This window comes from Microtus oregoni, unplaced genomic scaffold, assembly GCF_018167655.1.
Source record: "Microtus oregoni isolate MIOR12 unplaced genomic scaffold, Mior012 000003F_ref0000135, whole genome shotgun sequence".
Lineage (NCBI taxonomy): Eukaryota > Metazoa > Chordata > Mammalia > Rodentia > Cricetidae > Microtus > Microtus oregoni.
The window spans coordinates 50,121,740-50,136,706 of record NW_024543062.1 but is presented as its reverse complement, the minus strand read 5'-3'; the positions used below and the strand labels follow the sequence as shown (position 1 = coordinate 50,136,706).

At 46.6% G+C, this 14,967-nt stretch overlaps 1 protein-coding gene across 5 annotated transcripts in view; it reads right to left on the bottom strand.

Moving 5' to 3' along the window:
* The window catches only part of Sctr (secretin receptor), a 52,780-nt gene extending 38,789 nt beyond the window's left edge, over positions 1–13,991 (bottom strand). For all 5 annotated transcript variants that reach the window (XM_041648961.1, XM_041648962.1, XM_041648965.1 and 2 more), the window contains exon 1: positions 13,876–13,991. In XM_041648961.1, the coding sequence (XP_041504895.1) occupies positions 13,876–13,962 (87 nt within the window). In that variant the 5' untranslated portion in view covers positions 13,963–13,991. The remainder of the gene's footprint in view (positions 1–13,875) is intronic.
* Between the last annotated feature and the right edge of the window lie 976 nt (positions 13,992–14,967).

The window sequence follows — 14,967 nt, the reverse complement described above, 5'->3', positions numbered from 1 at the left end:
AAACATGCACAAACTTGTGAGATAAGAAGTATATGGTGTTGGCAGCTATGTCTGGGGACAGATGTGAGCGCAAGTGCCCATGGGCCTAAAGAGGGCACCAGACCCCTGGAGCTGGAGGTGCAGGCACTTATGGAGCCCCCTGGCTCTTTCTGAGAACCAAACTGTGCAGGAGTGTGGTACTCCTTCTTAGCCCCAACTCTCTAGCTCCAGCTCTCCAATGCTTAAACCAACACTACTCTTCTTGGATTATTGGGATATCCCAAACTTCCTATTAAGGAAGCTAACGATTTAGATGTTTTAAATTCTCCCTAGAAATATTTCTCGCCCCTGGATTCCGTACACTCCGTTCACATCACTTTCAGTGAAAGCAATGCTCAATGTTTATAATGGCCTCTCTCAACAATGAAACATTGTTAGCTGTTGAAGCCAGTTCCCATGAGGATTATGTGTCCTTGGGCATTTTGTCCCGTCCTTCTCCCCCAGGTCAATAATCGCTGGGTTTTTCGGTTCGATTACTTTCTGTGTACCTGTACCGACTTTCCCTTTCTCTCTCCCTGTTTTCCTAGAATCCCTGCTAGTTGGATGATGGCCATCGGAACCAACCCTCTAGCCTTTCATCTTTCTGAACTTTTTTCTACCATTTCCTCTTCGCAGTCGTCCTGTGAAAAAGTTTCTTTTTTTTTTTTTTTCCAAGGCAGATCCTTTATTAGCCAATGACCTTCCTCCATCATTTCCCCTTTTTTGGTTTAAACAAACAAACAAAAAAAAAAAGGCTTTTTTTTTTAAACAAAAAAAAAAAGGTTTTTTTTTAAACAAACAAAAAAGGCTTTGAAAAAGTTTCTTGGTGTTGTTTGCCGAAGCTCTGTGTTGTTCTCTTGTGAGAACACATATGCCAGGCTGGCCTTGAACTTCTGATCCTCCGGTCTCCATCCCACTCTACCCCCATGCCCAGTGCAAACAGCCTCTGGGGCTCGAACCCAGGCTGTTGTGCATGCTAGGCAAGCATTGCACCAACTGAACCACATACTTGGCTTTTTATTTTTTAATCTTATATATTTTAATCCAGTTTTGGAATCGTCAGGGTAACCCTGTACTAATGTCCTTTTTAAAAAAGATTTGTGTATTTTTATTTATATATATACACGGTGTGCATGCAGTTCCCGTAGAGGCCAGAGGAGGACTCTGATTCCATGAAACTGGAGTTAACAGGCAATTGTAAGCCCCATGTGGAAATTAAACCTGTGTCCTCTGAAAGACATTTTTAACCACTGAGCCATCTCTCCAGTTTCAGTGATTTCCTTTTTAAAGAACCTGTACTTGACTTGTTGTCTGTGTGAGTCTTTTCACATCCAACTGTGCCTTTGTGGAGAATGCCACCCTCTGTCTTAACACTTAATTATATTGGGCATGCTATTACACACAGCTCACACTTGCTGCTAAGTGGTCCTTTGGGCAAGCTATTACACACAAACGCGCACTTGCTGCTAAGCAGTCCTTTGACATCCACCATCTCTGTCTTAGGGATGTTTTCCAAACGGAAGACATGTTTTACGAACTCTTCTTCATCTGAGACCAAAAACTGTCCCCTGGGAGCAGCTCTGCAGCTCTGTGTTTGTTGTTGTGTGTCCCCATCTCACTGATTAACTCAAAGGAGAAAAAACTAAAACAAACAAACAAGCAAAACCCCACACAGTTTCCGACAATCTGCTCTTGGATCCATGGCCCTGCAATGGCGTGTCCTGTCAGTCTACCCGGTTCATCAAGATGATGGACTTGAAGCTCTGGGAAGCCATAGTCTGTCCTTGAGAAAGAATGGAAGAATCCAGTCCAGCATGGAGGTTGGAGTGGGGAGAGAGTAAAGCGAATATCAACAAAAGGAAAGAAAGATACAGTTATGTTAGCTGCTGTGAGTTTAATTCCAGACTCTCATATCTGAGGAGATAAAATGTAAGATGGCAGAATTTAAAACTATAAATTCTTGGAGGCATATAAGAGGACTTGATTGGTGAAACACCGTGCAAGCTTGAGGCCATGGGCTTGGACCCCCAGAACCCATGTAAAAAGCCGGGCATGATGGTTTGCTGTGGTAATCCCAAGGTTGATGAGGTGGAGACACAAGGATTGTCTTGCTTGCCAGCCAACCTCGCCGAATCGGCAAGCCCCTGCTGTCTTAAAAAACAAGGTGAGGGACTGTGGAGGTAACTCAGGAGACAAATGCTTGTTCCGCAACCATGAGGACCAACTGTGGGCTGACCACACCCCAGAACCCATGTGAATGCCTGGTAGGCTTGGTGGCCTGCCAGTAAACCCAGCACCCAGAAAGTGGTGGTAAAGGATCCCCAGGGCAAGCCATCTAGGTGAATAATGGTCAGGCTCTGGGTTGAGTGAGAGATCGCCTCAGATAGTAACACTACAGGGCTGCAAAGATGGCGTAGCAGTTAGGAGCAATGCCACTCCAGCAGCGGACCCAAGGCCAGTGACTAGTACCCATGTTGGGTAGCTAACAATCACTTTTAACTCCAGCTCCAGGGGACCCAACACCCTCTTCTGGCCTCCCCAGGAAGCTGCACTCATGTGATAAGGCTCCTATGTAGAAATGAATGCATACACATAAACAAAAATAAAATAAAATTTTAAAAAGAAAAAATTGTGGAGAGTGATTAAGGAAAATACCCAACATCAACCTCAGGCCTCTTTCCACACACACATACAAGGTATGCACTCACACACATATGAGCACACAGAAACACATGTGTTCACACTACATGCACATGCAAAGAAAAGAAATGAAAATAAGGTAGAGAGCTACTGAAGAGGGCACTCAGTGGAGAACTCTGGCTTCTACATGCACCATACTTGTATACACACACACGCACACACACACGCACACACACACGTGCACACACACGCAAACACATGCTCACACACACGTCTAAATGCAAAAGGCAGTGAAAAGATTCAGCATCATCCTACTCTTCACATCCCATAATGCCATTACCTGCCTGACAACCTGAGTGTGCAAATGAGTACTTTTGGTAGCAGGGCAATCATTTAGTGCATACAGTGAAAAACAAGAAGGAAACCCACTGTCATTTGATATGGGGTTACACTCTGTATGCTGTTTTACTGCCATTGGTTGATAAAGAAGCTGCTTTGGGCCAATGGCTTAACAGAATACAGCCAGACTGGAAAAGATATAGAGAGAGAGTAGACAGAGTCAATGAGAAGCCATGTAGCTGCTGCAGGAGACAGATGCCAGATGCTGGATGAAACCTTACCAGCAGGCCATAACCACACGATAATACGCAGATTAATAGAAATGGGTTAATTTAAGACATAAGAGCTAGTCAATAAGAAGCGTGAGCTAATGGGCCATGCAATGTTGTAATACTACAGTTTCTGTGTGATTATTTTAGGTCTGGGCCGCTGGGAAAAGAACAAGTGGCCTATGCCTACAGTCATTTGATGAGTTCAGAACATGGAACGTCATCGTCAAACATTGGTTGGCATGTCTATATGCCCAGCAGTCTGCTTACCTCTGAGGACACAAAGGGGAATGGGATATGACTTCCACTCTTGGGGTTCTTGGTCTTCAGTGGGTACAGAAAGGTCAGTGGCCAGAGTGTGTAGTATGTATGGGCTTTGAGGGAGGAGGTGCTGGATGGAGGATGGGGGTGGGCATGGGACAGCAGGAAAGGACAAGGCTTAACCTGAGTGCTGAGGCAAGAGTAGTGTGTCCAGATGGAGAGGTGCTCATTGTGCAGGGCCTCCAGGTGGGGACCACAGCTTGAGTGGGATGCTCTAAGTACATAGAGGTGAGGTGGATGGACAGATGGACGGGCAGACAGAGGGATGGATGGATGGATGGATGGATGGGTAGATGGATAACTGCAGCTGAAGCTCATTTGGTAACATCAACAAAGCAAGGGGACAAAGACGACTGGAATCTGTGATATGAAGGATCCTACAAGGCTGAGAAGATGCAGCATGAAGGAGCACGCAGAGGCAGATGGGAGGCAGGAGGATGGGAGCAGCAGAAGCTATGGGGCCAGAGTCAGGATGGAGCCCAAGCAGCACCGCATGCTTGCAGGAAGCTGTGCTCCTGTGTCCTCTGCCCAGATCAGCAGGGTGTGAGCCTCCTGACTTCATTTCTACATGGCTGTGTCCTTTCTCTCTCTCAGATGGTACGCTGTCAGGACTTGAATGGGTCACCAAGGTTCTCATGTTGGAAACTCAACTCAGTTCCCAGTGTAATCATGTTAAAAGGGGGAGCTCTGGACAGGAGATGAAGGTAATAGGGTAGCACCCATAAATGGATGAATGCTATTATCAAGATATATATTAATACAATTGTTATATAATAATATCATCATATAATATAATTATTATATTACACAATGTATGATTATATATAAATTAAATATATAATAGAACAAAATAATATATTAATATAATATAACTAACTCACAAGATATTTTATAGATATATATATGTATATATCTTGTGGCTTTATTATCCTTGGAGTAGACTATAAATAAAGGGATACTTGATCTCTCACACATGCACATACACACACATGCATACACACACATGCATACACACATGCATACACACACATGCATACACACACATGCATACACACACATGCATACACACATGCAAGCACACAGAGAGTCTCTTGTCCTTCTGCCTTCTATGATGACATGATGATGTTGCTTGAAGGCCCTAGTTAGAAACGTCTCCTCAGTATTGGATTTTTCATTATCTGAAACTGTACTAAATAACTCTGAGCTGGAGAGATCACTCCACTGGTAAAGTGCTTGCCACCCAGGCCTGAGGACCAGAGTTTGATTGCAAGAACCTGTGTTAAAAAACCAGACATGGCCATATGCTCTTGTGATTTCAGCCCTGGAGAAAACGACACGGGTGGACGCCAGGGTCTCACTGGCCCACCACCAAACCGAATCAGCAATTACAAGGCCAGATGAGAGACTTTGTCTTATAGAAACAAGGCAGGTAGCACTTGATGAATGACACCTAAAGTTAGCATCTGCCTCCATACACACACGAATCTCCGTATACATAAGCATACACACGCACACAGAGAAATCCCAGCCATGACTGACAGTGCACTTGAACTTTAAGGATATTATAAGCCAATCATAGAATAAAAAATTCTGTATAATCTCACTTCTATAGAATCAAAACAAGTCAGATGTGTAGAAAACACTTGCCTGGGATGAGTGAGGCTCTGAGTCAATTCCCAGCACACACACACTCCAAAAGATAAACAGATAAAATCCAGAAAAAAATGGTGATTACATGAAGCCAGGAGATGGAGGACAGGGGGAGAGATACTAAGAGAGATGATTTCAAGAGTTCTTCACACTCACACACATACACTCACACACTCACACACACACACACACACACATATACTCACACACTCACACACATACACTCATACACTCACACACATACACTCACACACTCACACACATACACTCACACACTCACACACATACACTCACACACTCACACACATACACTCACACACACACATACACTCACACACTCACACACACATAAACACACACACACAGGGGGTGGGAGCTCTATGAAAAGACTGACATAAATTTGCTTAACTTTGGCAATCATTTTATAATGTACATCAGCGCATTGAGTCCCCTTAAACACACGTGACTTTTAGTTGTGTGTGCATGTGTATGTATGTTCATGTATGTACAAGTGCGTGCACACATGAAAGTCAGAGGATAACTTCCGGTGTCATGCTCAAGAATACCGACTACCTCCTTTATACAAGGTCTCTCATTGGCTTGAGACTCACTAATTAGACTAGACTCTTGGGCCAGCAAGACCCAGGGGTTCTCCCGTCTCCGTCCCCCTAGTGCTGAGTTTATAATCATGGGTGGACCACCATGCTTGGTGCTTTGACATGGTTATAGAGATGGAACTCAGGTTCTCATAATTTCCAGGCAACATTTACCAACTAAGCCATTCCATCCTGAGCCAAAAACACATACAATTTTAAATATATTTTTTCAAAAATGTCTGGCAATTGTGGCTAAATGGAGGCCGCTGATAAGCCCGATTCTGTGGGCGTTGAGGAGTCAGGCTGCAGCATGAGAAGAGTGGAGAGCATAAGCCCAGACACAGCTTCCAAGAAGCTGGCCACCAGGGGGCAGAGATGGGACCGGGACTGAAGAGTCAAGACTCTTTACCAGCCCTCAAGGGACTGACCAAGGGGGCAGCTAAAGATAGGGAAATGCTCCAAGTGACCTCAGTTCTCAGTGGATGCTGAAGAAACCAGACATAGAAGCAGGGCTGGGACAGACCTCAGTGGTGGGTCACACAAGATTTTGTCACCCCAGGAAGGAAGTTCCTGAGGTGTGAGATGGTGCTGGGTTCGGATCTAGAATATTCCCCAAAGGCCTGTGTGTTAGAGGCTGTTCCTATCTTGGTGCTATTTGGCAGGAACTAGTAAAAGATAGGCCAGTGGGGGTTGTCTTAGTTTTGCTTCTGTTGCTATAATAAAATACTATGACAAAAACAAATTCAGGGAGAAAGGGATAATTCTAGCTCACGGTTCCATGAGACCGTCAGTCACGGCAGCAAGATTTTGAGAGAGCTGGTCACATGACATTCATGTCTAGTGAAAACACCAATGAACGCGTGCAACTAACGCCTTGCTTCTTTCTCTAGTCCCATACTGGGAGAAGGGCGACTCCCTCAACATCCTTCCACCTTAATTGACAAAATCCGAATAATCTCCAGAGATAGGCCGATAGCCAACTCAATCTAGACCACAAAATGGTACTCCATCTCCAGAGATGCAAAGCTAACCGTCCCAAGGTGTACCTTCGCAGGGGATTGTGGGATCCCAGTCCCTTCCTGTCTTATTTTGCTCTTTGTGAACTTGCGCCCTGATGCTGGCCTCATCGCAGTTCAGAGCAATAGGCTAATTCACAGTGCACTGAATCTCTGAAACTGAGCCCAAATCAGCCTTTCTCTTCAGAAGCTGATCGTCCCGTGTATTTGTTTTAGTGACAAAAAGCTGAACAACACAGGTAGGCAAGGTATATAAACTAGGCATGACAAGAGGCGGTACCCCTACCCCTCCTCAAATAGTGGCGTGAATTGAATGTTTATGTCTCCCCCAAATTCCCACACTGAAGCCCTCACACCCAGCATGAGTGTTTGGAGACGGAGCTGTCCAGAATGTAAGGGACGGCAGTAAGGTGGCGAGGGTAGAGGCTGGATGCTAAAGGATCCATGTTCTTGTAAGAGACAATATCCACCGGGCATGCTCCCTGGAAAGGTCACGTGAGGACAGAGTAGCCACCTAGAAGCCAGGAAGACTGCGGCTCCAGAACTGGGGAAAGGGAAAGGAAGCCTTCGTTGTTTGTGCTGGTCAGTCTGCAGAGTCTGTAAGTGTGTGTGTGTGTGTGTGTGTGTGTGTGTACCAGAGATCAACCTGCTGTATTACAAGTCTTCACATGCTGTCTACATTTTTTTGTTTTGTTTTGTTTTTCTTTATTTCTTTCGTTTTGTTTTGTTTTGAGACAGGGTCTCTCACTGGCTTGAAACTTAACAAGCAGGCTAGGCTGACTGTCCAGGGAGCCCTAAGGGACTCCAGTCTCCACCTTTCCACAGCTGGGATCATAAGAAGGAGTCATTACATCTGACTTTTTAAAACACGGGGATCTGGGAGTCAAACTCAGGCAAGCACTTCCCCACCAGAACCACCTCCCAGCTCTAGTATAGGGGTTTTGTTAGGGCAATGTGGCTGACCTAGATGAATAGCACAGAAGGGCGCAGAAGGTTCACTGTAGATACACCCTCCAGGAAGCTACAGCTCAGAGGAAGTCTGTGGAGGTAGTCTTGATTCTCTGGAAATGACAGGAGAATGCATCAGCTAGAAGGGAGAGTGTAAATCAGGAGGCCAAGAATTCAAAGAGATCACATGAGAGTGCCTCTGAGGGCTGTGGGTGGGGGCTCCAGATAGAGTCCTTGGGGTTAACTGAGGTTATGGGGCTAGGATCTGATGCTCACAGACTCATGTTCCTATAAGGGGCAGAGCAGGATGGTCTGGGCTGCAGGCACGGTTGAGCAGGTCTGTCTGTTCCCCTTGGAGTTCATCTGTCAGAGTGGTCTGTTGAGGCCAGCAGCCCCAGGATATTCTCATTTTTTCACGTCCTCCCAATGCTACACAGTCTTGTATTTATTATAAGCAAGGAGATAGGATCTGAGTGTTGTGGGTTTACCTGGGGCTGCCAGGTACCCTGGAGTCTGGTGAAGGTCAGTGTCCTTGACAGAAGAGAGACTGGGTCCAGGTAAGAGACACGGAAAGGGATCACCACGTCATCAGAACTCTAGCCCTGGAAAGTCACCTTTCAGACCAGCAGGGATGCTAGGAAGACAGTACAACTTCCTCTGTCAAGATCCAAAGTTGGAGAATTTCCATTTTGGAGCCATCAACTGAGAAGGGGGTGGGCAAGAAGGAGAAGATGCAGACGCAGGACAGTGAAGACAAAGAACGCATTCTCTGCAGTCTTTATCTGGCTTGGGACTAGGTTTTGATTATGTATTAGTTAGCATTCCACTGCTATGACGAAGAAGTACCAGACAAAATCAACTAAGGAGGCTACATTTATTTTATTGACTTGGAGTTCCACCTGGGCCCAGTTGTTTTGGGCCTGTGGCAGCAGAGTGAATCATGGGGACAGCATGTGGGAGAGGACCCTGCTCACTTCAGGGTAGCCAGGGAACAGAGAGAGGTAGAGGAAGGGCCAGGGTCGCAATATCTCCTAACTTCCTCTTATCAGTCTCTAAATTGTTCTGTGGACTGGGCATCGAGGCTTCCACACACCTTTGGAGAGTATGCAAGGTCTAAACTCTAGGGCTGGGGAGATGGCTCAGTTGGTAAAGTGACGGCATTCTAAGCACAACGATCTGAGTTCAGTTCCCCAGAACCCAGATAGGGCCAATGGGACCGAATAGAAGATTAATCCACACACCCATGAACGCCTGATTTTTGACAAAAAAAGCAAAAACATATAAAATGGAAAAAAGAAAGCGTATTTAATAAATGGTGCTGGCATAACTTGATATCAACATGTAAAAGAATTAAATAATCCATATCTATCACCATGCACAAAACTCAAGTCCAAATGGATCAAAGGCCTCAACATAAAGCCAGCCACACTGAACCTCATAGAAGAGAAAGTGGGAAGTACACTTCAACGCATTGGCACAGGAGACCACTTCCTAAATATAACCCCAGTAACACAGATACTGAGAGAAACAATTAATAAATGGAACTTCCTGAAACTGAAAAGCTTCTGTAAAGCAAAGGACATGGTCCACAAGACAAAATGACAGCCTACAGAATAGAAAAAGTTCTTCACCAACCCCACATCAGACAGAGGTCTGATCTTCAAAATATACAAAGAATTCAAGAAATTGGTCACCTAAAGAACAAATAACCCAATAAAATAATGGAGTACAGACCTAAACAGAGAACTCTCAACAGAGGAATCTAAAATGACTGAAAGACACCTAAGGAAATATTCAATATCCTTAGTCATCAGAGAAATGCAAATCAAAACAATTCTGAGATTACATCTGACACCTATAAGAATGGCCAAGATCAAAAACACTGATGACAACTTATGTTGGAGAGGTTGTGGGGTAAAGGAAACACTCCTGCATTGCTGGTGGGAGTGCAAACTGGTACAGCTCCTTTTGATGTCAGTGTGGCCATTTCTCAGAAAATTAGGAAAGGACCTTCCTCAAGACCCATCAATACCACTTTTGGGTATATATCCAAAGGATGCTCAATCATGCCACAAGTACATGTGCTCAACTATGTTCATAGCAGCATTGTTTGTCATAGCCAGAACCTGGAAACAACCTAAATGCCCCTCGACTGAAAAATGGATAAGGAAAATGTGGTACGTTTACACAATGGAGTACTACACAGCCGAAAAAAATAATGACATCTTGAAATTTGCAGTCAAATAGATGGATCTAGAAAACATCATTTTGAGTGAGGTAACCCAGACACAGAAAGACAATTATCACATGTACTCACTCATAGGTGGTTTTTAAACATAAAGCAAACAAAACCAGCTTACAAATCACAATTCCAGAGACCCTAGACAACAATGAGGACCCTTAGAGAAATATACTTGAATCTAATCTACATGGGAAGTAGTAAAAAACAAGATCTCCTGAGTAAACTGGAAGCATGGGGACTATGGGAGAGGGTTGGAGGGGAGGGGAGAGGATGGGAGGGGAGCAAAGAAAAATGTAGAGCTCAATAAAATCAATTAAAAAAAGCCAGGCACGGTGACACAGACTTAAACTTTCAGGGCTTGAAAAGAGAGACAGGTGGGTCCCTGGGGGTTTTGAGCCACTCAGTCTAGCCAAACCAGCAAGTTCGAAAACCCAGTGAGAGACCGTGTTCCCCAAAACCAAGATAGACAGGGTCCTGAGGAAGGACAGCTAAGGTTGCCCTGGCCTCCACACAAATTCACACACAGACAAGATCCAAAACCTAACAGCTTGTTTCCACCACTGCACTCAGTTTCTCTATCTTCAGTCTCAGCGCCTCCAACCCAACACGCAGCAAACACTCACTCTTAGTCCTGTTGATGCTCCCCTCGGAAACACAGCAGCCCTAAGACAGTAGCTGTCCCAGAAACACAGCAGCCCTAAGACTACAGCTGTCACACAGAGGCAACTTCCCTCCTTGCAGTCCTGCAGCACTTGGTGTCTGCAGACAGTCTGTTGTTGCAGTTTTGTTGAGGTTTCCCCTCTAGATGCTGCTGGAACTCATACAATACACAGAGCTGCTACGTCTGGTCCACATGTCAAAAAGTCGACGTTGGCCTGGGGATGTGGCTCAGCTGATAGAGTGCTTCCTGGTATGCCCAATGGAAGCCCTGGGTTCTAATCCCCCCTCCCCCAGCCCCTGCACACCATAAATGGCGGCACACATCTGTACTCAGTATATAGAGGCGGAGGATCAGAAGTTCAAGATCATCCTTAATTACATAGCTGGAAGCCATCCAGGACCACATGGGAATTGTCTCAGAAGGAAATTGTGTCAAAGCTCAGAAATCCTGCTTCAATCATGAAACACAAAGCTCGCAAAAGCCAGAAGTTACAGAAGCCTGCCATAAGGCAGTGTTTCCCGACATGCCAGGGCATTCGTGCACATGAATGCACGGGAACTGCAGCTGCCTAGACAAAGCGAGCCAGGCAATACATCAGCATAGACGAGGAGGGAACTGGAGACGCCACCTCTAGCTGAGGAGCTACTGGCAGTCAACTCTGATATGGGGCTAGGGATCAGGGATGTGGACCCCGGCAGGTTCCACAATCCCCTTGGATTGCCTCATACACATGAGTATCTGCACAGCACAAATCGGGGGGGGGGGGCGTAAATTTGGGAAGGGGTAGGGATGGATTTGGGAGGAGTTAAGAGAATAAGTAGGGGTGAATCAGGTCAAAATACACTGATAAAATATTACAATAAGAAAAAACAGAACTAGTACAAAGAGCACAATAATTTAAAAAAGTTCTTTTTAACATGTATGGGTATTTTGTCTGAATGTACGTCTGTGCACCAGGTGCATGCCTGGTGATTCTAATCTGTGGCAGGTTCACATTAAAACCAACCAAGCTAACCAGTACTAGGAAGCGGAGACAGGAACATCCCTGGGGCTCACTGACCAGTCAGCCTAACTTACTGGGTGAATCCTAGGCCAGTGAGAGACCTTGCCTCAAAAAACAAGGAGGACAGCACGTGAGGAATAAAAGACCAAAGTTTTCCTCTGGCTTCCACGTCCACACACATGCACCCCCCCCCCACACACACACACAAGCTACACACAAAAGATACTCTCCTGTGGATGCTGAAGTCATTTCCATCCACAGACATGACCACTGAATTCCCTCTTACACTATGTAGCAGGTCTTAAGGATAAAGGTGATGAAGCCAAGGTGTTCAAGGTACAACATGTGTCTGGTGGAACAGTGTGTGTGTGTGTGGGGGGTGTTATTGCAGGAGCTGTATGGAGCAAGGTAGTATAGACAAGGCCCTGTGCTCAGTGCCTTTTTATGGGAAAAGCAAAATAAAATGCGGTCCACTTCAGAGGTCATTACTTTTCAGCTTCTGCTTGCAAAGGACACTTCTGACACCTCCCCTGAAGGAAGGGGCAGAGGAGGGAGGCAGGAGCAAGTACTTCAGCCTCAGTGGTCTTTTCAGAAGGGGCCTATGATGTCCCTTTGAGAGAAATCCAAAAGGAAGAAAGAAATTTAAGATCCAGCATCTGACCACCCGGAGTCCAACAAGCAAAAGGAAAAAGTTGCAGAAGCTGGGAAACTGTCCAAATAAAGTAGGTCAATTCCACCCTCATTTATTAAAGGCATTTGCCGCTGCAAACCCTCAGAGATAGAACCACAGGTCAGGATAAGCCCATACAGTAGCCAGGAGCCCAGGTGAAGCCTTCTCCTAGAGATACACGTGCATACACACGGCCATGTGCATATGTAAATGACAAGCAAATACAAGGGGCGCAAGGGACAGAGCAAACCTCAGACTGGTGGTACCCTTCCTCCAGAAGTCAGGAATCTGGAGACCTGGGCGCTAGTCCCAGCCCTGCTCCCGACACGCTGATATGAAGCAAATCCCTCTCTGAGGGCTTTAGATTGTGTAAAATGAAAGGCTTGAACAGACTACGCAAAGCAACCTCCCAAGGTTCAGTGAAGATTTGAACCAAGCAAAGCCTCTGTTTCTCCATCTGTTTAACTCTGAGATAACCCGGAGCATTCCTTCCAGAACCCTCCCCCCCAAAAAAGTAAGCTACTCCTGTTCGTTCTTCACAGATGCCTCAGGAAACGGGAAACTAAGTCACTGACCTAGAAGAGAGTCTCAGGAGCTATGATTCCCTGTGGTTTCTTAGGATGCAGATCTTGGGGGAGGGGTGACATTTTGCCGAGCTTGTTGGGAGGAGTAACTCCGGAGTCCTTAACCCAGCAGCCTTGAACTTCTTCCCAGTTCTTTCCACCCTGCCAGTCTCAACCCAGCCTGTCTCTCCTGCAGATATCCCAGGGGAAGCCGCCCAAAGTTCCCAGGAGTTTCTATGGGAAAGAGTGGCAAACCATCCCTTGGCTTCTCTCTGCTCCAACTTTCTCCTTCTCCTGCCCCGAGTTTGTTGTGACCCGCGTTGCTCCCAGGAGCCCACAGGCACAGACTTTTGAAAAGCCAGTCCCTCCAGGCGGAGAGGGGGCGGAAGACACAACACTCGGGATTAAGAATGGTCCCGCCACGGACACTAAATCTCTTCGCACAACTTTCTCAATTTCCCATCTGCAACTGCTAGCTAGCCCGAAGAACTGGAGTTCTAACTCTTTTCCTGACGTGGGTCAAGCCTCTCCCGCCCCTTTTCTGAGCCTTGGTCTCCTTGCTTTTAAAGCCTGAGATCCCCGGGTCTAAAAGGGGAAGAGGGGGTTCTGATGAAGCGCTAGAAAGTGTCTAGCATATTTGATATCCTGGGGCTGCTGCAGAATCGTCTCCTGGAAAGAAGCTACTCAGTGGGCGGGAGCGGATGAATGAAGGGCAAGGGGACCGAGCCTAGATCTGCCTCAACTCGGACGCAGGGTTCAGGAAGGTTTTGTCTTTGGAGAAGGGAACTCCGAAGGGGGACGCCTAAGGGCACTCCGACAGAGTAAACGATATTATTGCTGCGGGAAGGGAGATCGGCTGCTCCCCATAATTTCTAAGACCCAGCAGAGCAAAGAGGGCTGGTCCCTCTGGTCGGCGTCCTGGAGAAGCGCGGTACTCACAGTGTAAGCTGCTCTGGCTAGCAGCAGCAGCAGAATCAGTGACCGTGGTCCCCACGATGACAGCCGGGACCTCATAGTTCTTGACATGCTCCCCCGATTATTTTTCCTCCTTTGCTTTCTGGCCACTCGGGAGCTCGGTGTCTATTTCGGTGACCCCCCCCCCCCCCCTCAGCGTCCAACACGGCGTCCAGGACCATGGGCGACCAAGAAGCCCAGAGAAACCATAGCTGAGTCTGTCCAATCTGATCAGATCCACAGGCAGGCTAGGGACTGCTGCTCCCTGAAGGAGGGTAGCTAACCTGCCGGTGCCTATTGATAAGGACTGGACACTGCTCACTGCTCGCGACTCCACCCGCTGGGAATAGTAGGGAGGGGATGGGGAAGCATGGGGCTGGCAGAGAGGAGAGAAGGGGAGGGACCCCAGTCACTAGCCCGGAGGCAGCTACCACCTCCGGCCTTCCCCTCCAATTCAGAAAGTACTCTCTCTGGAGTCTAAGGATCTAAGTCTTGTGTCTTGAGCAGTGACAAGGTAGACAAGACAACACTTTTTTTTTTTGAATCCTCTATTGAGGATTGAGACCTGGTCTCACTATACAGCCCAGGCTGGCTTTGAACTCACAAACCTCCTGCCTCAGTTTCCCCAGTACAGGGATTACAGATGTGGGTCAGCATACCTGGTCTAGGTCATCAGCTAATACTTCTCAGGTTGACATTTAAACAAACTGAGTCAATGTCTACTGCGTCCCAAAGGACAATTTGAAGTGGCATAAAATCTCTAGTTATTCAGCATCCACTACTGCAACAAATCAAGCAACTAATCCACACATAAAGAGAAAAAGGTTGATTTGCTCATAATCTGGAGGGTTCTGGTCCGTGACTGGCTGCCCCATGGCTTTGAGCCTGTGCCGGAGCAGCCCCCCACGCTCAGAGTGTTGAGAGGGCACAGTGGAGCTAAACTTCCTGGCTGAGGAGCCCTGGGGACAGAGAGAAAGAGGTCAGGGTCCAGTAGTCTCCTCTGAGATCCCATCCATTAGGACTAAAGACCTTTCACTATGTCCCACCTCCTAGAAGCCATCACCTTCCATAGTTCTA